Consider the following 22,390-nt stretch of genomic DNA (forward strand, 5'->3'; position numbering starts at 1 on the left):
TGGTGGTGGGGAGGGGACTGCCTTTGCCTTTGCATCCCTAAATCACCTTTTTATCCCTAAATTTTATGTTGAAAATTAACATAAGTCACAACAGGAAAGGCACCCTTGATGCCGAGCTGCCGGGGACTGATTGTCTTTTTAAGAAAAAGGAATTTACAATCATCGCATATTGATCTTAAATGTGTGTTTGACATAACTAGGCTAAGCACGGCCACTTTGTGAGTCCTCGGCTCCTAAAATCCTTAGGGAATACTACTCTCTCCATGTCATTGCTTCTTATCTAAAAACTTGATGGTTATGCCCATTTTTAAAAAAAAAAAATCAAACGATGAAAAAAGAGGAAGAGTAAGACATTTATTAAGGACTGGAACTGATCAAAAGAAAAATTACACAATTCACAAAGTATCTTTCTTCACTGGAACTTCTACTCCTTCTGATGCATTTTGCTGTTAAAAAGAGAAGAGAGGGATTAGATTCTGTAGCACGCTTTCCACATTCTTGCTATGGAGGCTCAGGCCCAGCCCTTCTGGGTGTATTCAAAGGGAATCCAAGATGGCGCTAGAGATTGGAGCAACTATCCTAGGTGGGCAGAGGTGAGAGCTCCCTGCACGGGGATGGGGACGTAGCCCCAGAAAGGAAGCTCAAGTCTCAAAACAGGACGGGCCAGAGGGGCCTGAGGCAAAGCTGCAGCTCCGTGAGGGCACAAGGGAAGGAGCCATCCGAACCAGTAAAGGGGGCAACAGGCCTCAGCTACAGTCAGCCATTCATCTGTTCAATAAGCATGTATGCATTCATTAAGTATTGGGGGTTACAAAGATAAATAAGATGTAGCCTAAGTGGAAGGAAGAAAGGAGGGAGGAAGGGAAGGAAGGAAGGAAGGAAAGGGGAAGAAAGGAAGAAATCAAACTGTAGAGAAGCCAGAAGGGGCTAGAATACAGTATGAGAAACGTAATTCCAGGAATTCATCTTGTGCAGGAGACCCCGAGGACAAGGTGGGGGCGGGGTGCTGTAGCAGGGCATCGGGGGCCTGGGAATGGAGATCTGAGCCAGACCGGGAGCCCGTGAAGTAACCAGCCATGCGACTCTTCTGTGTGAGGTAGAGGCAGAGAGGAGCGGGGGACGCAAACATGGCCACACCACGGTGCAGAGGGCCCGGTTCCCTGCGTCCCACTCCAGCCCCATCTCCACCAGTGTTGACATAACTCTAGTGACCTGTGGAGGTGACCTTGAGGGAACAAGATGAAACCATCAGGAAGACACTGACCACAGCAGGCCAGCGAAGGGACAGAGCCAGAGAACTTCAGAGGGAGACAGCAGAAAGCAGTGCCTGGGTGGAGGAAGACAGCAGGGAAGCCTGAGAGGATTATGTTTCAGGGTCCCGAAGGGAAGAACTGTGCTTGGAGCATGTGGCAGAACACACAGGTGGAGGCGTCTGGAATGCTGTTGGTTAGGCGCAGTGTGGAAATAGTGTAGAGGTGCAGTGTGGACATGGAGGGCAGAATCCTCCCCGGACAGATGGCCGTCAGAGCCCTGGGGGTGCCTGGGGTCACCCACAAAAGAGAGGTGCATAGAGGAAGAGCCGAGGCCGGAGTTCTGGAAACATCACCATTGGGGGTGCAGGAGGAAGAAGAGAGATCCACACAGAAGAGAGAGAAGTCTTCGCTGAAAGGAGAGCCAGGAAAGGGGCACTAAATGCAGCCATGAAGTTCTGCAGGCACAGAGAAGGCCAGAGAAGAGGCGGGGAGACAGCAGGGCGGAGCCAATGGAAGGCGGAGAAAGAGCAGGGTGGAGCCAATGGAAAGAGGAGTCAGCAGTGCAGGCACTGCTTCTTTCAAGCCAAGTGGGAAGAAAACCCAAGAGGGTAAAGAGGAGAGGGGGGTGAGCAAGGGGTGGGGGCCATGGCTCAGTAGACCCTCTGAATTCACAGAAATTCGCCTGCTCACTAAAGTTCCTCGGTAACCCCCAGATCAACACTCCTGGGGGTTTTGCGTTCACTCTAGGACATGCGCAGGCAGGCAAAACCTAGTCTCCCAACATGCGTGTTGTTGGCCAAGGTCAAACAAGACGATGTTCTGCCTCCTTACTGCAGCTCAGACTGACAAGTGTCCTTCTTGTGGTTTATTTAGGGTCACATTTTTGGGACTTTTGTGCTTTCTGGTGGTGATTTTGCTATTTAAAGTGGCTCCCCATGCGTAGGGCAGAAGTGCTGGCGAGTGCTGCAAAGCACGGGCTGTGACACGTCTTGTGGAGGGTGCACGTGCGTTAGACAACTGTGGTTCGGGCGCACGTCACAGCGCCACTGGCCGCGGGTTCTGCGTGAATCAACGGTGTGTGGCAAACAAGGTGTCTTCAAAAAGAAACACACACATACAACGAGGTCCTGCCCTGACTGGTTGGCGAAAGGTGGCCAGAGGCTCACAGGAGCCTCACGCTGTACTTCCCACAGGAACAATGGCTGAGTATCTGCTCATTCAGTGTTGGCCCCAACTTTACAGATCATAACTAGGACGATGAGAACCGACTGCACTTGGTGGAGTCATTGTCACGTGTGTGCCGCGAGTGAACGTCAGAGCAGAGAGTAAATAGTCTGCACACAGTCAGGTTGCCACTTCCCAAGCACTGGCTGGTCTTTTCCATCTCGAATGGGGGATGGGGTTCCCCAGGAGGTGGGCAGCCATGGGAGATCATGAGAAGTTGTCTTTAAAGGGTCTCACACCTCATTCAGTTGCTCACTCAGAGGCCCATGTTGTAGGGTCACCCCTCCCGCCTCGCTGATGACAGGTAGATATTTGTTAATGCTTCCAGTCAACTAGTCTACCTTCCAGATGGCTGCTGCCTGCCTAGCTTCACCCCACACCTGACACATGTATCTTAAATAAATAATCCTTGGGGGTTTGCCCTTTCATGATCTCTCTTAATCATGGAGATACCGACATGAGGTAGAGCAGCACAGGAAGGAAAAGAGAGACACCCAGACATCAGCAGTTAAAACCCAGGTTTTGACACCATCTCTAAGAGCAAGAGCCTCGAAGGTCTCTGCTTCTTCGTCTACAGAACAGAGACAATGGTGACGAGGCTCCATATGAGTTGTTGCAAGATTTATAAAAGGCAATGCACAGAAAGGCTCCAAACACAGACACAGGCACCGTTGGGAGTTGAGCATTTGTTGAGTAAACTGATACAATCCTGAGACCGGGTCTTTCCGTCATGCAGTTTTCCCCAACAGGCCTCGCTACCAATGGCTTCCTTCACTGTCCTCGGACACAGAGTTCCAGGGATCCACATAGATCGACGTGGCCACATAAAGGCAAAAGCCTCACTCACGCCGTTGTGGTCTGGGTGCACTCAGTGTGGTCTGCGATCATCTGGCCACTGCGTAATTGAAGAGTGTGGACTGTTCTAGCTGTAAGGATCAAGCAAGGGATAGATACTCAGCTAGATCCCTCCCAGTGTGAGAGCTGGAATCTGATTTTCACCGCCCCTATTTTAAAGTAGTGAATAAGACAAACCTTCCAAAGCTCTTATTTAAATATAACCTTCCACTATCTACTCCTATATATGAAATGATTTTTTAGCAACCTGAAAGAATCCTAGAATAATGCTTATTAAATTACAAAAACACTTACCCAGCCCCTATTTTGTTCCAGGCACAGAGCCAGGGTCTGACGATCTGACTCCCTGAACCGAAGCCTCTGCCTTCAGGGAGCTCCCCACCGGAAAAGTGTCATTCACAGCTTGCAAATCCTCATCCTGATTTGGGTCATGCATGTGTTTCTTCCTTCCTTCCAATCTGATTGAAATTTTATAATGTTCTAGACCCTGTCCTTAACTTTATGGTAAGAACTGAAATAATTAATAAGAATGACAAGGCCATGCCTCTCCAAGGAGTTCACGGTCCGGCAGGAACAAAAACAAATAAAAAAATAATAAATTCCTTTGAAGGAAATGAGCCGAGAAGTTAAGAGAGTGGAACACAGTTCATGGTGGCGGAGCAGGCTGGGAGCCAGGTCTGCCGATTCCAGACCCTGTGCTGGCCTTCCCAGGCTCAGTTTGTGATTCTAGGAAATTCAGAGCACGGTGGGGCAATCTAAAGGTCACGGGAGGACAGAGACATGACTGGGACTTAAATCAAAGTCAGTGTCCAAGTGAGGGCGGCGGCATTGAGCCTTCTGTCTGCACTGCCTTTCATTTTTTTTTAACGTTTATTTATTTTTGAGAGAGAGAGAGACAGACAGACAGACAGAGCATGAGCAGGGGAGGGGCAGGGAGAGAGGGAGACACAGAACTTGAAGCAGGATCCAGGCTCCACGCTGTCAGCACAGAGTCCGACACGGGGTTTGAACTCACAAACTGCGAGATCGCGACCTGAGCCAAAGTAGGACGCTTAATGGACTGAACCACCCAGGCGGCCCTGCACCACCATTAAAGAGACACTTAAGATTTGTTAAGGGATCAATTTTGTTATGGACATCAAATCAAGAATTTGTATTGCAACACATGTATGTGTGTATGCCCAAAATAATGTTATTATTAACAAATGAAATACAGCCAGTTCATTAAGAATTCTATATTTCCCCAAGGATGCTCCATAAAGCAAAAGGAAATGATTTAAATGTATAAAAAAGGAATATGATGAGTCCATTTCTTCATAATGCGTTGTTTCTTGATCCCCGTGTGAAGCTGGTGTTTATTTTTAGGAGGCGCACAGATTAAAAAGAAAACCCACCCTTTGCATCTTTCATCCAATACAGCCTCACTGGTAAATTTTCCTTCTATTTTAGGAAAATGTCAGTTGATGCTCAAACTCCAATGGCTAAAAATTAATTATACTAGGCTCAACTGATTTTTTTTTTTTAAAAAAATAACAATTTCAGGGACCTAACATGCAGGATTCCATCATCCGCTCAAAAATACTTGCTGGGGGCGCCTGGGGGGCTCAGTCGGTTACGCGTCCGACTTCGGCTCAGGTCATGATCTCGTGGGTTTGAGCCCCGCATCGGGCTCTGTGCTGACAGCACAGAGTCTGGAACCTGTCTTCACATTCTGTATCTCCTTCTCTCTCTGACCCTCCCCTGCTCTCACTGTCTCTTTCTGTCTTTCAAAAATAAATAAAAAACATAAAAAAAAAATACTGGTTGGATGCTTGCTGTGTACCAGGCTCTGCACTGGGCACTTGGAAATGGTAGCGAGTGAATTCCCTTCCACCCTGTGCCCCGGGGGCCGAACCAGCAGCACGAACCAGCAGAGAGGAGACTGACAACTTCGGGGGGCCTGTGAGGAGGTCCTAAAGGGATCAGAGTAGTCCTCCCACTGGCCTCTGCACACCCAGCCCAGTGAGGGACGAGCAGCCACACAGAGGTCACGACAGGACGAGCTGGGTGTATTTCAGTCCTGTCGGAGCTTAGAGGTGAGGCCGACTTGGAGAAGCGGACACGGGCCGGATCACCAAGGCCTTCGCGGGCCACACTCACGGGTCTGGACTTTATCCTGAAGGGTTACGGTGTTGGGTGAACTGAAGCCTGCGAGAGCCCAAGCTTTGTCACTGGTGTGTGTCTGTGTGCGAAAGGGGTGTGCCCTGAATCGATGTCTGTGATTGTATCTGAGGATTCCTTCTAGGCGTCCACTTCCTGTAGCCCCTTAGTACTTGGGAACCTTTAAAACGACTTAGGAACAAATTCCCTAGTAACTGGGAATTTATATACTCGGGGGACTTGGGGGCACTCAGTGCTGGTTCAGTAAACCAGGGCTCGGTCTTCAGCTCCCCCCAGCACTGGAGGCAAATAGGCTGTCCTTCCTTTTGGCTTAGTGCCTGTCTTTTGCACACCTCTGCTTTAGCTGCTACATGAAGTGAGCATGAGAGGGATTACGTAGGAAGGATCAGAGACTCCTCTGTGTTTCAAGAGAGGCCTGAGGACAGCATGCAAGGCGGACAGCATAAGATCAGGACCTGAGGCAGGAATGCACACACTGGTCCATGGTGAGAGTGAGGAAATAATCAGCCAATACCAGAGAAGATGTGTGGCCACGATCAATAAGACTGGACCCCTGTGGATGTTGGGAGAAGATAAGGGGCAAAGAAGACTCAATGACGCTCTAAATTTTTGAGCTTGAGAAAATGAGGCAGATGGCTATTCCCTCGATTAAGACAGAAGCCGAAGAGGAGGCCAGGTGGGTTCTGGGAGATCACAGGTAACCATAGAAACTGCATCCAGGGGGCCCGGATCTCAGGATAGAGTGTGGTAAGAGAAGGGTGCTTGGAAGTAATTGCAGATCATCGATGAAGTCAGGCAAGTGCAATAGATGACAGAACAATCCATAGAAGGAGGAGAGAGAGGGCTAAAGAGATAATACGAATGGTCACCAGTATTTAAATTCTCAATCGAGGAGAGGCAGACAAATCCAATTTCATGGGTCGGAGGGTTGAAAACCCAGGGTGCAAAGAGCAGACGGCGAATGAGAGGCAAGGAGGGTGGGCAGCAGCCGAAGGCCACGGCGGAGACGAGAAGCTCAGCGGACCAGGAGGGCGGGCAGCTTCTGGGTTGGGGACGCGTCGGAGGTGCAGCTGTTTGCTCTGTCTGCCCGTCACCCGGACACCTGACCGCCAGTGGTGACAATTACGGTACCACAGGAGAAAGCTCGCGGTGCATGGGATGCAAGAGGAGACTGAGGGGCAGAGTCTTGGGGAAGACGAGGAGGTGGGGAGGCAAGGATGAGGGCCGAGTGGCAGAGGAAGGCATTGGGGGCAGCAGCGCCCAGGCGCTCACACCAAGCACCTTCTATCTGTAAATACACGTGTTTCAGGTGTGTCCCCTTACCTCGAGGCCGTCACTCAAAGCCAGTGTTTGGTCTTGTTCGGTGCCACCTGTACGGGTACCTTGGATTCCCAGGAGGAAAGATCCTTCTCAGGCTCTCTACAGACAGAAGGACGGAGAGGTGCTTCATTCACACCAGCATCTGAGATGACATGGCCCCGCGACAGTCAGCAGTGGGAAGGGGCGTGACTGGCGCGAGCAAACCCACGCTGCCGAGGGATGCCCAAGACAGGTCGGCTCCATCCTCCTTACCCAGCGCTCCCTCACTCTCCCCTGCCAGGCACCACTGCTGAACCCAGGCGTATTTCTCTGCACGTGTGATCTGTCCCTACTGTAAACCTCCAGGGCGAGGACCATCACATTTGTCTTTCAGTCCTCCATGAGATTGCCCAGTGCTGGTCACACGCATTTGGTGAAGTGAATTAAACTGTTGTCTTCAAAGAAATCTCAGAGACAGATGCTCACCCACATCCATGATGTTCCCAAGGCCCAAAATATTTTTAAAATTCAGCTCTGGAATTACCTTCTGAGCCGTATAAAAACAATCAGTCACATTAATCTATATCCATAAAGTAGTTTTGGTCCCAATGGCATTTTCCCAGTACAGTAGCCAGCCTCCCCCAAGATGGCCTCCTGGGATTCACACTTGGTCACTGGACCAGAGTTGGTCTGTGTGACTAATAAAATACACAGAAGCGATGATATACAACTTCCAAAATTAGGAGTCTTCTGTCTCGAGTGACCTGTGGCTTGCTATTCTCTCCCTCCTTCCCTCTCTTCTCTCTCTCTCTCTCTCATCATTGTCTCTGGGGGAAGCCAGCTGTCACATTTTGAGGACATTCAGACAGCCCTACAGGAAAGCCCACAGTGGGAGAAATCAAGCCCTCAGTCCAAGAACTCATGAAGAGCTAAGGCTCTTCATACTCACGTGAGTGACCTTGGAAGTGGGTCCTTCAGACCCAGTCAAGCCTTCAAATGACACCACAGCCCCAGACAGTACCGTGTCTGCAGGTTTGTTAGAGGCTGTGTCAGAACCACCCAGCTGAGCTGCCTCTGGGTTCCTGACCTTCAGAAATTGTGATATAAAAAACATCTGTTGCTTTCAGATGGTGAGTTTGGGGATAATTTGACACACAGCAATATATAACTTATGTATCCAAGTTGGCTATTAATCTGAGTAATCACTTTTATTTTGTCTATTTCCAAAATCAAATCCAAGGACACACATTTTCCACCACTAGAGCAGTTTGAAGGAAGGGGCCATAGACTCCGAAGGCAGTTCCAAGAAAGAAATGTTCAAAAAAGAGTTCAGCAATGGTCGCACCATTCAAATAATTGTTCTCCCAGACATCTCAGAGAGTGTCTAAAACTTTTTGTTTTAAATCAAGCCTCAGGTGGGGCGCCTGGGTGGCTCAGTCGGTTGAGCAGCCGGCTTCGGCTCAGGTCATGATCTTACAGTTCGTGGGTTCGAGCCCCGTGTCGGGCTCTGTGCTGACAGCTCAGAGCCTGGAGCCTGCTTGAGATTCTGGGTCTCCCTCTCTCTCTGACCCTCCCCTGCTTGCGCTGTCTCTCTCTGTCTCTCAAAAATAAATAAAAGACATAAAAAAAAATTTTAAATCAAGCCTCAGGTTGTAAGCCCCAGCACTTCAAATAAACTTCAGTATGCCTAGTGAGAATCAAACTCTGGGCTCAATGAAATATTAATATCTGTGTTATTCATTCTAATGAAGAAATCCAAAATAAAGTGAATTTCACAATGTTTCCCGAAAGCAGTATTAGCAATAACAGACACTTTAGAGTCTGACAGATTGGTACCAAAGTACTGTCTCTAGATTCAAGTCCTACATTGGCAGCGTGGGCTTGGACAAACTATAGAAACTCACTAAGTCTCAGTTTGCTCATCTACAAAATGGGAAGGAATATAGTGCTGCCTCCCGGGGTGGTTGTGAAAGAGAAAGCTTGTCAACCAATTAGCACAGAGTATTTTGCATATAAAATTAACACCACGAATTATCATTCATGTCTTCTATGGAGGCAGGGAACACAGCACCTGGCTCACGGAGCTATCAAGATTAAATGAGGAAGATGATCTATAAAAGAGAGGAAATATGGTTTTGTTAATTTCATCCGCTGGCCCCCAAACACCTTTGAAAGTGGATGGCCAAGAGGGATTCAAAGAGATTTTAAGCTTTTTCAGAAAATCCCAAAGTGGGGCAGGAGGAAAGGTCAATGCTGATGTCCTGAGCCAGATGTGATATTTTGATTCCTGCCAACATTTAAGTTGGTTTTGATGCCTCGCGTTTACCTTTTTAATGATTCACAAAGCACATTTGTGCGGTACTGCTCTTTTCGTTTGCACTAAAATATTCTGTGTTTCAGGAGTTAATCTACTATGAAATGGTTTCAGCAGAGTCTGGCTGGATCTGAAAAGCATCTGCTAGTGTTGCATGGAAAAAAGTAGGACCGCTTACCAAGTGACCGTTCATACAACTGTTCACTTCGGGATTTGTCAGGCACGAGACCTGTAATACAGGAACGGTCATAAGGCAAGACCCCTTTCTCCATTTCCAGAATATTCTGTGATTTTATTATCGATGCCCCAAATATGCCTCCTTTTAAGCAAGGAAACAATGGAAGATCACCAAATAGTTTGGTCGCTATCAGCACCAATCAGAAAAAGGCTCAGGAAAGTAAACTGGCTCCTAGCCCATTGAACCCTAACCCAACCCCACTTCGACTGAGAGGCCACATAAAAAGGAGAGGAAGGAGGGCCCTCCCTCCCCCACCCAAGACTCTTAAAGGGATGGTCGGGTCTCATCACATGGCTGCAGGATGACAGAATTCACCCTCAATCTATTAGATTAGCTTTAGTCCAGACCCTCCGGCCGCACATCGTTGCACACGCAGGGCCTGTAACTCGGGCTAGGCACCCAGAAGGACATAAGCGTGTTCAAGTTAGGGAGCCTCTCAAGGTCAAATCCAACATCTGCCCCGCCTGTTTGACACACGGGGCCATCAAACGGAATCATGTATGGAAAAATCTCTGTGTAAATATAAAGGGATACCTATATGAAAGTTGTGTCATTATTGCCTAGTGGTAAGAAAGGAACAAAATAAAAGAAAATGCTCATTTTCTGGAACTACAATAATTGTTCAAAGGTATGTATAGTGTTCACAGTTTTAAATGACTCACAGAGAATTACAATATAAAGCTGTTTCAAGAAAAAAACACATTAAAAAGAATATATCTCAACTTACCAAGTGGATAGTTGTTTCTCCATGTAGGAGACCCAAATCCGTCCCCAAAAACCATCTAAGTCAATTTAGGAATCAGAATATAATAGCACATGAAAGAGAGAGAAAAAAGACATTTAAAAAAATGCAAACATTATCAGGAGGATTCTGACGTATCACATAATTCATTTTTTATGAAATAAGGCAACATATTATATTAAAGAACTTGATGGAGTGTCAAACTTGTATGTCTATGAAAGCACATGGCAAAGAGCAAATTACATGAAGTTTAAATTGTCCACAAAGCTTTCCACCCGACTCAGAATGTGCTCCCAACTGTTGGGGACCAGAAATACAGACCCTTCCCTGTGGACGTGCAAACAGACTGCCTTGAGATCAGGTGTGGAGGATTTCTGGCCATGAAGTTCCCCTGATGTGCTCAGTTAGGAAAAGGCTTGCACAAGTAGATTCCGTGAACCCATTGAACATCCACGTAACAACACACATCCACGTAAAAACTTGCACACGAACGCTCACAGCATCATTGTTTATAATAGTGGAAATAATCCAAATGTTGAGCAAGTACTGAGTGCATAGATCAGAGGCAGCAGACCCGTACGGGAGCAGCTTATTCAACACTAGAAAGGACTGAGGTACCGATAAACACATCCTATGTCAGGTATGGACTTCCAGAACACAATGCTTAGTGAGATACGCCAGCTAAAGGGACACATATTGTACAATTCCATTAAGATGAGGAGGCAAATCCGTAGCCCCAGAAGGCAGATGAGTGGCTGCTGGTGGCCGCGGAATGCGGAGCGCAGACCTGGCTGCCACGGGATGAGATTTCTTTTCGAGTTGATGGAAACGTTCTGGACTTGGATGGTGGAGGCAGCTGCATAGCCTTATGAGTATGCCCAAAGCCACTGAATCGGACACATTAAAAGGGTGAGTTGTATGCTGTGGGGATCATAACTCAGTAAAGGCGTTATTAAAAGAAAAGAACTGACTGGGTGACTCAGTCGGTTAAGTGCCGATTCTTGATGGCAGCTCAGGTCATCATCTCTGGTTTATGGGATCAAGCACCATGTTGGGTTCTGTGTTCACAGCACAGAGCCTGCCTGGGATTCTCTCTCTCTCTCTCTCTCTCTCTCTCTCTCTCTCTTTCAAAATAAATAAATAAACTTGAAGAAACAGGTCTGGGGGACACCTAAGCCAGGCCATTGGGAGTCATGCCCAGAGGCATGTCCAGTAGAGCTAGAGAAAAATACTCCCTTTCCCCCTAAGTTACAGGATCTGAACCTGGAGCGGCTGGGGCCTTGCTGAAAGGAAAAAGCTCATCTACAGAGAAGGGAGGGGAAGAGGCTGGGCTGGAGGAGGGGGAGGGGAAGAAGGGAGAAGTTGGCAAAGGGGGTATGGAAGATTCTTAAGTGAACTGGTCCATGAGGTCAGCTCCTCCCCTTCCTTCCTGGGAGTGTGATCCAGGAACTTGCCTGGCTTTGGCTTCGGCTTCGATGACTTGTAGTTGAATTTCTATCATTTGTGACGGAACACAATAAGCAAATTAAATGCCTGTTGCCTTGTGTCCCCTGAGCTCAGGATTCCATTCATTATTCTTCCTCAGTTTCCCCCTTTGGGCTGTTTCTGGGTCTCCTGGCTGAAGCCTTAGGCAAACCTCATCCCATCTGCTCCAAATCAAAGTCGACTTCCCTCACCAACCTGCAGGCATTAGGATCCCACTCTGGATGGTGACTAAACCACTCATGTGCCACATACAACCCTCCGTCTTCTATATTTCTCTTTCAAAATTAACAAAAAATCATAGAAACTACCCATAATTCAAATATGTATTTGGTTAAGTAGAGAAGAATATGAGCAAATTTAGACATTTATTTCCTCATATTTCCTTACAGCTTTTAAAATCATGGAAGGGAAAATCCAAACTTCTAGCATTTACGGTTTCTCTTGCTATATTCTTGCGAGATATTTTCCTTTTGATCTAAGTTCTTGGTCTTCATATTTTTGATTTTCAGTCTTACTCTCCCTGGTTTCTACCTTTCTTCACATCATATTCCTTTCCCTGGAATTGTTTCTATAACCTACATATGTTTTTCAAATGATCTTCATTTTCATTACCCCAGGATTTTTTTTCATTTTTATTTTTTCTACTTCCTACTTCCAACAATGATTTCTTTGTTTGATGCCTAAATTCATTCTAGTCTAGTCTCTTTTATGTTTCTAATATCGCTGCTTATTCCACTGAAAATGATTAACAGCTGTTTTCTCATTTTTTTTTCTGTTTCCTATAAGAAATCTATTTCAGAGTTTCCAGGAATTACTTGAAATCTCCATCTGCTTTCTCTTTCTTCCTTCGAATTACGGGATTCTTTAATTTAACGAATTCTTTTTTATTATTCGCTCATAATTCTTTATGATTTCTTAATCGTTGAAGGACATCCCCCTGCGGGTTTATTTCACAATCTTGCTTGTTGCACGGGCTCACCCAGCTTAACGCCAGAGGCTCCTTATAAACCTTGGATTGGAAGGAGTGAGCAGTCTTCACTACGCCGTGAAAAAGTTACAGCAGATCTGTGGGTTGTGTGATCAGAACTGACTTCCCGAACCAGTGATGGGAGAGGGATTGAATGAAGAGGGGCAGGTACTGACTACATCTCAATGTGTTAAACGCCACAGAATGAACTAGAATCCATTTCTCAACACTCATTGCTAACTCCCGGCTCCTGCCAGCGTCTGTCACCTGTCCAGCCACCTCCTGGTGCCCCCACCTGCTCGTAGCTGACCGTAGGCCTGTGGTCATAGGATGAAGCCAGGGATCCTAGACACGACCCCGGGGGTCCGTCCTGCCTTCGTCTCCCGATCCACCCTTATGCTCATGGCGGTCATGAGGATTTCTGCCCACTCCAAGCCTCAGCTTCTCTTGCACGTCACAGAACTCCCTGGTGGTCCCCCAGTGCTTGGACTCGCCTTTCCTCCCTCCCCTAACCGCTGTCCCCTTTGCCCTGACGGACGTTCTTGATGTGAACGTTAGTTCCCCAGGGAAGCTCTCCCTGCGCCCAGACGATATTCTGTCATCTCAACCTGTGTCCCCAGATGCTGGCGAGTGGTCAGGGCCAACCCTACTGCACGGACCCCCCCGACTCCTCTACAAACTCCACGCGGTCAGGACTTGCCCGTCTCCCTCCTCGCTCTCTCCCTAGCTGTTCCCATATAAGCCACAAAATCAATAGGAACAAAATGTGCGTGAAATGCCGTGCTTGGTCCTTGTCATTTCTGCGTTAGCCGGGCCCCGAGCATGTGAGTGCGTCCGCTCAGAAACACATCGGACTTCCCAGACGCGCCAGTGGAGTCTAGAAAAGGAAGCCCTTCACCTTGTCCTAACACCGGGAAACAGATCCTGAAACCAAATCCATTTCAGGGCAGTTGCGGGCGCCGGGAGCCATGTCCAGCCATTCCCCAAACACCTCTCGTGGACCAGACGCTGGACCAGATCTTTCTTTCCCACCAGTTTGCTCAGTTCTCGCAGTGCCATCAGGCGGCCTTTCCTGCTGGCGTCTGACCGGTGAAGAGGCGGCCGGCCGATCGTGGGGTTACGTACCCTGACCTAGGCCGCAGAGCTGCTAAACGGTTTGGAATCCAGTCCAACAAAAATGCCCCTCCCGTTCCCTCCACTGAACCACAGTGCCAGTGAGCTGCACACTCAGCTCTAAAACTTTAAAGACTTGCCAACTGTTGCGTTAAGCTCTCTGTTTCCAAATCTCTGGGAAACAGGGGGCGGGGCTGGGGAGCAGGGGAGGCGCAAGCCAAGTAGGCAGAGCTGGGCTTGCCCGTTCCTGGGTGATATTCCGGTGACTCCATCGCACGGGCCTGCTTGTCAGGGAGCCTGCAAGGCGCTGCCGTCCCAGGGAGCCCCGAGCCCCGGGCCTACCTCTTCGCTGCTGTTGGACTCAGAACTGGAGGATGACCAGTGGCAGCGGACCTGCACGTCCTGCACCTGCTCGGCGGACATCCGCACTGTGCTCCTGCAAACCGCTGCCGGCTGGAAGAGAAACAGGGAGCTCCGTCCTCAGCAGCCCTCGGGAAGGGCTGCGACCAATCTCAGAGCTCGGGAGATACCATAGCGCCTCCAGAAGGATGCAGACGGAAAGGGGACATTCAAGGCACCTCAGGTTTCCGAAACGACACTCTCAGGGGCGAAGCCGACACAACTGAAATATCTAAAGGTGTGTTGTTAGGCATGTGGCGTACCACGAGGTCCCCGGGAGAGCAAACGCTGCCTCCGTGAGCACCGAGCGGCAGCCCTGAAGTTTCCTGATGGAACGAAGGGAAGCCGGAAGGACCCAAGGACTGTGTTCTCCTCTCCTTCGACCTCAGAGTCTGTTAGGAGTGGACACTGTGACACTTGGGTTGGAGCCCTCGGTCCAACAGTCACAGAGAAAAGTCTCATGAAATGAGTAGCAAAACAAAAGATTCCCATTTCAGAATTTACATCAGTGCAAGCGACCCTGATATAAAGTAACTAACTCATAAAGTAACAGACTCATAAAGTAACAAACTCATAAACTCACAAAACCCTGAGGACTCCTGCATCTGCAGGCAGACACCCTGGAGACCAAGAGTTGTCTTGGTGCTGGCCTGCTCTGCCCAGACTCCGGCCCATGGGCGGAAACCAAGCTTTGGACCGCATTCTGGTCACCAGGGACACAAAGCTGAACACTCCGTGCTTCAGTGGAACCAGGGCCAGTTGACCTATTAAACAACAGTCAGCTACAAAATAGCGTGGCCGCACCAGGAGCACAGTGTTTACATGAGTTTAAAATGGAATTTGAAACATCTCTGGAATTTGCCTTGGGCTTGGCCTCTTTGTGTTCACTTTGCCTGGAACCACCATTGTACCCACTTCAAAGAGCAGGAAACTGAGGCAAGGGGTTAAACCGATTTGCCAGGATTACTCAAGACCAGAGTCCAGAGCTCAAGCCCTCAACCCCTGAGCCGCACTGCCCCTGCACTGGGACACAACATGAACACAGTTAGTGGCCCCCAGGGTGGCCGGAGACCAGCGCATCCGTATGGCTGGGCACAGTTCCGGGTCACGGAAGACACGAGGCGCTTCTGGAATACAGCGTCTCCTGCCACGCTTACCACGTAGTAGCCCCTTTGGAAGTCACAGGTAGAAGGGTCTTGTCCAGAATCTCTCCTGCATGTCGTCTCCCGAATGCCGAACTCCAGGTCCATGCTCACGCTGTCCGGCTCCAGGACATAAACCTTCACAAACACAAAGGATCAGTCAAACTTTCACAAACACAAAGGATCAGTTTGCTGCAGGTGATCTTCTGAGGTTTACAACGCTACAAATGTTTCTCCCTGCACAGTAAGAAAAAGTTCCAGAACCTTCCGTGGTGAACCCTCACCAGAAGGGGCCTCACAATCTCCCAACTCCAGGCCCTCAGTCCGAGCCCAGAAGACGAGATGTTTTTCCAAAGGCACATAATATTTCATTTAAAAAAATGGAGTCCGTACTTAGGTGTTCAAAATCCAAGGTCAACGTTCCTTATGATGATTTACATTTATAAGTGATCCTCGTGGCGGACTCCATTTTTGCCAATTTGCCTACTCGCTAAAATTTATGTACAGCCCCAACGTCGAGGTCCGGGGTCCCTCCGCAGTCACCCACAGACATGCATGGAGGGGCAAAGACTTTGAGGGGCCCTGTGCACACGTTCCCAGGTGAGATCAGACAAGGCAGCGCTCTGCCTTCTTGTTTCTGCTGTCCTGCTGTAGGCGAGAGTCATTTTCTTTGTCTTTCTTGGACCACGTTTTCTCATTTTTCTGTTTTCTGTCAGTGATTTTGCTGTTTAAAATGGCCCGCAGGCATAGCCTTAGACTGCTGTCCAGGGTTCCCAAACACAGAAAGCCTGGACGTGCCATAGGGAGAGAATGTGCGTGTTAGACAGGGAGCAGTGGATCAGTACGTACTAACTTAGGGTGCATGGTGACTTTCTAGAACACAGCCACCACAAAGAATGAGAATCAACTGGGTGTATTTCTAAGGGACGTTTTCCTCAAAGAACGCTCCGTGATTCCTTAATAATCCCTGAAGTAAGAATTGACGGTAAGTTCCTCTCCGCTGCACAGTATTATCTAGTCCTGTGTCCTGTTTGATCAGTTCTGATCCATGAAAGACTTTGCACAATTGTCTGCCTCTCTCCACCGAGGGTGAGATACTGGGGGAACTTCCACACTCCCTGACGAATCTGCAATGTTCTGATGACGAGGAAGTCCCGGGACTTACTGAGTGTCCGCCGTGTGCCCAGCGCCGAAGGCAGAGCAGGGACGATTCTGTGCAGCCTGGATGTTGTTAAAGCACCACGCAGGAAACACAGTGAAGAAAACTAAGCAAAGTCGTTCTGGACGGTTATGGTGTCATGAGGGCAAAAAGGACATGGTGATGGGAGAGGAGGAAGTGCTGGTGACACGTGCCTGAGAAATGCTCCCAAGAAAAGAATATTCTCCACTGAGGCTTATTGAATGGGACACAGCCCATCGTGCATGGAAAAAGCAGGGCCAGTGTCCTGGGGCAGAACAGGTCCAGCGGTTCTGGCGGAAGCAAGATGAGCAAGAGGCGAACCCTACACAATGATGTGTGAGAGATGGGGGGCGTCTGGTCATTTACGTTCTGTCGCCCATGGGACGGGGATTAGATTTCATTCTCATTGCAACAGAAAGTTCTAGAAGGATTTAAGAGCTAAGGTGTGAATCACCACAACTACTACAAGGAGAACAATGGGGAGGGAGCGGGAACGAGATGGCAGCCGAGAGGCCGGACAAGAGCCACCACGGCCCCATCCCCGACCACGCTCCTGGGCTCCAACACTCAAGTCCCTTCAGTCCAGGGAGAAGAGGCTGGGGAGACGTGTCTGAGGGCACAGACCGCTCACGCGTGGGGAAGAACAGCCACACAGGACATTTTGTTTGGAAATAAGTGGAAAACTCCAAGCCTGGGATGCAAAACCTTCCTGTCTCCTTCTTTTTAAAAAAAAATTTTTAAGTGTTTATGTATTTTTGAGAGAGAGATAGAGCACGAGCAGGGGAGGGGCAGAGAAAGAGAGGGAGACACAGAATCTGAAGCAGGCTCCAGGCTCTGAGCTGTGAGCACAGAGCCCGATGTGGGGCTCGAACTCATGAACCGCGAGATCATGACCTGAGCTGAAGTCGGAGACTCAACCGACTGAGCCCCCTACGCATCCCTTTCATGTCTCCTAACACTGGGGGAGGCATGCTCGTAGACGGAGATTTTCCTGGAAACAATAAGACTAAACATTCAGCCCCCACAAGATTTACTACCTCATTTACTCACAACTTAAAAATACTGGATAGTAAATTGAAGTCTTGTAAACAAGGAAGCCTTCCTGTGCTGGACCCCTGCCCCCCACCCCGCCCCCGGGTCACGCCTCAGAAATCTTCCCAAGGAGAGCAGACTGGAGACACAAGGCCCGGGTTGAAAGGATGAAAATGTGGGAATTTGGGGGTACAGATAATTTTATGGAACTCTGAGATGTTTGCAACCTTCTTTTTTTTGTTTGCATCTCTAAGCACTTTTAAGCACTCCGTTCAGAATAAGAAGAAAAGCCTAATGGTTTTGCCTTTCCTGTAAACTCAGTTTCAACCAGTGACTTTCCTCTCTGTGTTGTTTAAAAATGTAGGACAACTTAAATGTCTGAAGGTAAGGAAGCGACTAGAGGAAACCCAAACCCAGCATTGTTGCTGAGGAAATTGTGGAAACTCACAACTGACGTTTTGCTATGCTCCTGTCTTTACAAAAACATATTTTATTCCAATATATGAAAAAGATCCAAAATGGCATTCTCCCACAGGTTCAGAGTGCGTGTCTCAGAGGAACGGATAACAGACAGTAATTTTGGTTTTTTCTTTCTTGTTGTATTTTCTGACTTTGTATCATGAGAATATTTTTGGGGTTTTATTCCAAGCAGAAATAAAAATATATAAGCAATAAAAGCCCATAACAATTCCTTGTGGTGATTATAATGGTTAATTTTATGTGTCCATTTGACTGGGTCACAATGCCCAGATTTTTGGTTAAAAGTTCTGGATATTTCTGTGACCGTGTGTTTTAGATGTAGTTAACATTTAAATTGGTGAATTGGGGTGGGGGGCGCCTGGGTGGCTCAGTCGGTTAAGCATCTGACTTGGATTTGGGTCATGATCTCAGTTTGTCGGTCAGGCTCTGTGCTGCTTTGGATTCTGTGTCTCCCTCTCTCTGCCACTCCACTGCTCTCTCTCTGTCTCTCTCTCTCTCTCTCTCTCTCTCTCTCAAATATAAACAAACATTTAAAAATTTTAAAACAAATTGGTGAATTTGAGTAAACCAGATCATCCTCCTTAATGTGGGTGAGCCTCACCCAATCAGTTGAAGGCCTGGACAGAGCAAGCCTTGTCTTTTTCCTGAGCAGGCAGGAAATCTGCCAGCACCCTGCCCTCAGCCGCGAGCTGCAACATCCACCCTCCAGCCCAGCCTGCAGATTTTGGATTTCCCAAACCTCCTTCCACAAAGTGTAAGCTAATTCTTTAAGGTGAATCTCACTCACTGTCTCTCTCCTCTCCTCCCACATTTCCTTCTCCACACATACACACACACACACACACACACACACACACACACACACACACACACTGTTGGTTCTGCTCTGGAGAAGCCTAACATGGTGACCATTTAGGCTTTTTCAAACTAATCCTTACAAATGGACAAAAGTAAAGATCAAGTACAAGGCTAACAATAATTTAGAAAGCAAAAAAGCAGAAAAAAAAAAAGCAAAGATGAATGGTAAAAATGGACAGAGACGGGCTCAGACATCAAAGGATCCCAAGCCTTCGGTGGCTTTGCTTCGGCTGCCCCGGAACCCGGCCACCCCCGCCCTCCAGCACCCAGCCAGGCTCAGCTGCCTCCATCACCACCCACTTCCTGCGGCCGGGGGCTCAGCCTCCACCCTGGCCCCCCGTCCACACGCGGCAGCTGGGAGACCTTTCCCAGCGCGAAGATCTGCCTGCACGTGTGTGCCTCTTCCATTGTCCTGGAAACAGACTTCAGACCTCTCAGAGTCATACTCCAGGAATGTCCCAAATCACACCCACCTCTCCGACCTCACCTGGCCTTGGCCGGACCCTCTCTCAAGGGCTTGGGTCCCCCAGGTCCTCCCACGGTCCCCTACTGACTGGGAGGTTCTTGTTATGACTGAGTCTTCGCACAAATATGCCAGCCGAGTCATCTGCCCCATCTGTCGGCTGCCCTGCCCCAGCCCGGCCCATCCCCCCGCACCCGGTCTGTTCTCCCCGCCGGGCACCGCCCCCCACTCCGAAACGAACTCCATTCATTCACGTGCTTGTAACTCCCAGCCTCCGCCTTTCCTACTCTCCGCTCCGTCCCCAGCGGAGCCTGGATTCTGTTCTTTTCCCCAAGACGGGGCCTGTGTCCACCTTCCCTCACAGAAGGATCTGAGCAAGTCCAATGTCAACGTCAGACCACATTGTCTCGTCCTTTCCCATCTTTCTTAAATGTGGGCCCAAGTCATTTAGAATCAATTGTAAGAATATTTGATCCAGGTCCATTGGTGAAACCCGGAAGTTCTTAACCCTGAATGCACGTGAGGAAGACCCGGAGAACACTGAAGAATGTGTGTGGTTCCCGTCCCTGGAGCCTGAGGCCTAATTACTCGACCTTCCCTCCAGGACATCAGGAGTCCCGGCTCCGGCGACGCTGATGCACCGGGCTTTGGAGGCAAACTCAGGACCTGACCCTCCTCCCTAAGTCCGCTGACCGGTACCCCAAAACTCCCGCACGAATATCAGCACGACTGAGCCACTTATTTCCTTTGCATGTATCCCTAGAGTGAAACTAGGAGATCAAAAGTTACCAATGTTTGCTGTGTTTATTGTTTCGCCTGCTTAGTCATCAGAAAAGGCCGACGAGAAGCAAGAACAGGCGGACTTCCAGAGAGAAGAGCAGGAGACAGAGAGACGTCGCCCGTGAATGAGCTCAGCGAGCAGGCACGCACGCACAGGTGTGGTCGGCAGGTGCGCCTGCGTCCGGGCTCAGGTGTCTGATACAAGACGGTGCACACGCCCGGATGTGCCTGGGTAGGAGGGCCCCGTCCTCCCCGCACCCGCGGGCTGATTTCCACGGTGTCGGGACCCGTCCTCACACTCACGTTCACTTAACGAACCTCTAACTTTGCTCTGCAAGGAGTATCAGCCACACCACAGGTAAATTTAAACCTTCTATCTGGAAGCTCAGCGAGAGGATGCCGATGCCCACACACCACACGTAGATTTCCTTAAATGCGGAAGACGGACACCAACGCAGCCAGTGTGCAGAAGGGGAGTCCTTTATTCTGACCCTTACTCTCCCAGAAGGAATTCACCTTTCGGCCTGGCAGCTGGCCTGGCTCCCAGTGTCCCCGAACCACGACCTCAGGGCCAGGTGACCCCACTCGGGGCCCTCACCGCCTGCTCCTGGGCTGGGCTCCCAACTAAAACTCAGCCCATCACCTTCGTGACCTGTGGCCCAATTAGGAAACATAACTGAGACAATTCCATTATTTCCTGGGCATCTGGACATGAGAAGCAGAGCCAGTGTCAGGACACGGGTCAGGATGGAGGTGCCGTATCCGGACACGAGGGCTAGGAAATCTGGGAGCTGTGCGCTCTTCACAGCTGGAGCGGGAGCGAGGTAAGTGTGGGCTCGGGTGGCACCGAATCCAGGACAGAGAAAGCCTGGACTCCGCTGCCCTCCGGCCCGGCGCCCTGAGACTCCACAGACCCTCCCCCTCCTCCCATCCCAGCACCCACTAGCCGGGGGGGACTTCTGTTCCCACGGGCCCAGGACCACGAATAGACCGTGAGGTCACCTGGGGAAGGAGGAGGGGGCTTGCTGTCCAGGCTTCGAAGCGTCTTTCCTCACTTCTTTCTTCTCGGATCACAGACTGAGTGAGGGATCGGAAGCCCAAGGAAAGTCCTGTCTTCCCCAGCTCCCAAAGCCGACGGGAAGCAGGCCGTTACCAAAGTGACAGAGGAAGGTGGGATCTCTTTGGCTTAAAAGGCAGAATTTATTTCCTCTAAGGATGAGGAGCGGAACCACCGAAATTTTTTTAAAAAAGCCTCACTTCTCATAAAGAAGCTGTGCTTCATAAAGCCGTTCACGAGGAACCCGGAGCCCCTGGGAGAGAGAAGCAGGATGCGGGAAGGGCAGCATCTGGACGGAGGAAGCCAGGCCAGAGGGGGACCTACAGGGGAACCTTTTTCTTAAAATTTACTCTTTTTTAAAAATTATTTTTCATGTTTATGTATTTTTGAGACAGACAGAGTGTGATCGGGGGAGGGGCAGAGAGAGAGGGAGACACAGAATCCGAAGCAGCTCCAGGCTCCGAGCTGTCAGCACAGAGCCCGACCCGGGGCTCAAACTCTCAGACTGTGAGATCGTGACCTGAGTCGAAGTCGGACGCTTGACTGACTGAGCGCCTCCCCGCCCCCCGGCACCCCTGTACTTACTCTTTTGATTGCGCTCCTGAAGGCTCGAAACAGATACGGACTCAGGGACTGGGCGTTCACTTTTGCCACAGACGCGCCGAGGGCTTCCCGCACGGAGGACGGGTCGTAGTCGTACACGGGGAAACCTGGGCGTGAAAGGACGCGGGACACAGTGAGACCAGACCCCCCCACCCCCACCCCGGGGCCAGGACGGCGCCCGCGGCGTTAAGGGCAAGGGGCCGTGGTACCTGCACAAGACGGCAAGTTCATCCCAAGGAGAAGCACAATCAGCATCTTGACCCCCATCCGCTCCATTCGGGGAAGAAGAATTTTAATTCAGAGGCAGCGAGGCTGTGTCTATGCTCCGACAAAGCGGCTCCGGATCAAATGTGACCGGCCGGCTCTCTCCGACTGGGGCCGGGTGCAGCTCAGCTTAAACACAGACCATTGATCCCGGGGTCAATATTTACCGCTGGCTTTTCCTATGGCCACGGGCCAGGGTGAGGCTACTTTTGAAGTTTTGACCTCAGCGGGGGACTTTAGCCCACGGGAGGCCCGGGGTCCCCGCGGCGCTGTTTGTTTTTCCGTTTAATTTCATCCACATGTGCCACCTCTGTCTCTTTCTTTTAGTTGCACGTTTAGGAGGAGGGGGTGTGATGTACTTTTCAGCACAACTGAGTTTTAAAGTGGTGTCTCCGTGGTTTTCCCTCCTGTTCCTAAGGGTCTCGCTGCTGAGGGCGTGTGGAAATGGTGTGGCTCTTTCAAGATGTTTCTGGAAAATATGA

The 22,390-nt window shown here is 49.6% G+C and overlaps 1 protein-coding gene and 1 long non-coding RNA gene across 3 annotated transcripts; one reads left to right on the plus strand and one right to left on the minus strand.

The window, feature by feature from the left end:
• Window positions 1-331: 331 nt before the first annotated feature.
• Window positions 332-22,039, minus strand: SPP2 (secreted phosphoprotein 2). 2 transcript variants are annotated; one of them, XM_029932888.1, is made up of 8 exons: window positions 21,854-22,035; window positions 21,627-21,751; window positions 15,207-15,329; window positions 13,993-14,103; window positions 10,071-10,125; window positions 9,284-9,334; window positions 6,816-6,911; window positions 332-446 (listed from the first exon to the last, which is right to left on the minus strand). In XM_029932888.1, the coding sequence occupies exons 1-7, from the start codon at window positions 21,918-21,920 to the stop codon at window positions 6,826-6,828; spliced, it is 618 nt and encodes a 205-aa protein (XP_029788748.1). In that variant the 5' UTR covers window positions 21,921-22,035; the 3' UTR covers window positions 332-446; window positions 6,816-6,825. The 2 variants fall into 2 exon arrangements, with proteins under 2 accessions (XP_029788748.1, XP_029788749.1); XM_029932889.1 differs by lacking the exon at window positions 9,284-9,334 and having other exon boundaries at window positions 21,854-22,039.
• LOC115286314 lies at window positions 2,357-3,899 on the plus strand. The gene is made up of 3 exons (XR_003905991.1): window positions 2,357-2,578; window positions 3,227-3,405; window positions 3,648-3,899. It is a non-coding gene; the product is annotated as an uncharacterized LOC115286314 (long non-coding RNA).
• Window positions 22,040-22,390: the final 351 nt, after the last annotated feature.

Source organism: Suricata suricatta, chromosome 3 (genome assembly GCF_006229205.1).
Source record: "Suricata suricatta isolate VVHF042 chromosome 3, meerkat_22Aug2017_6uvM2_HiC, whole genome shotgun sequence".
Taxonomy (NCBI): domain Eukaryota; kingdom Metazoa; phylum Chordata; class Mammalia; order Carnivora; family Herpestidae; genus Suricata; species Suricata suricatta.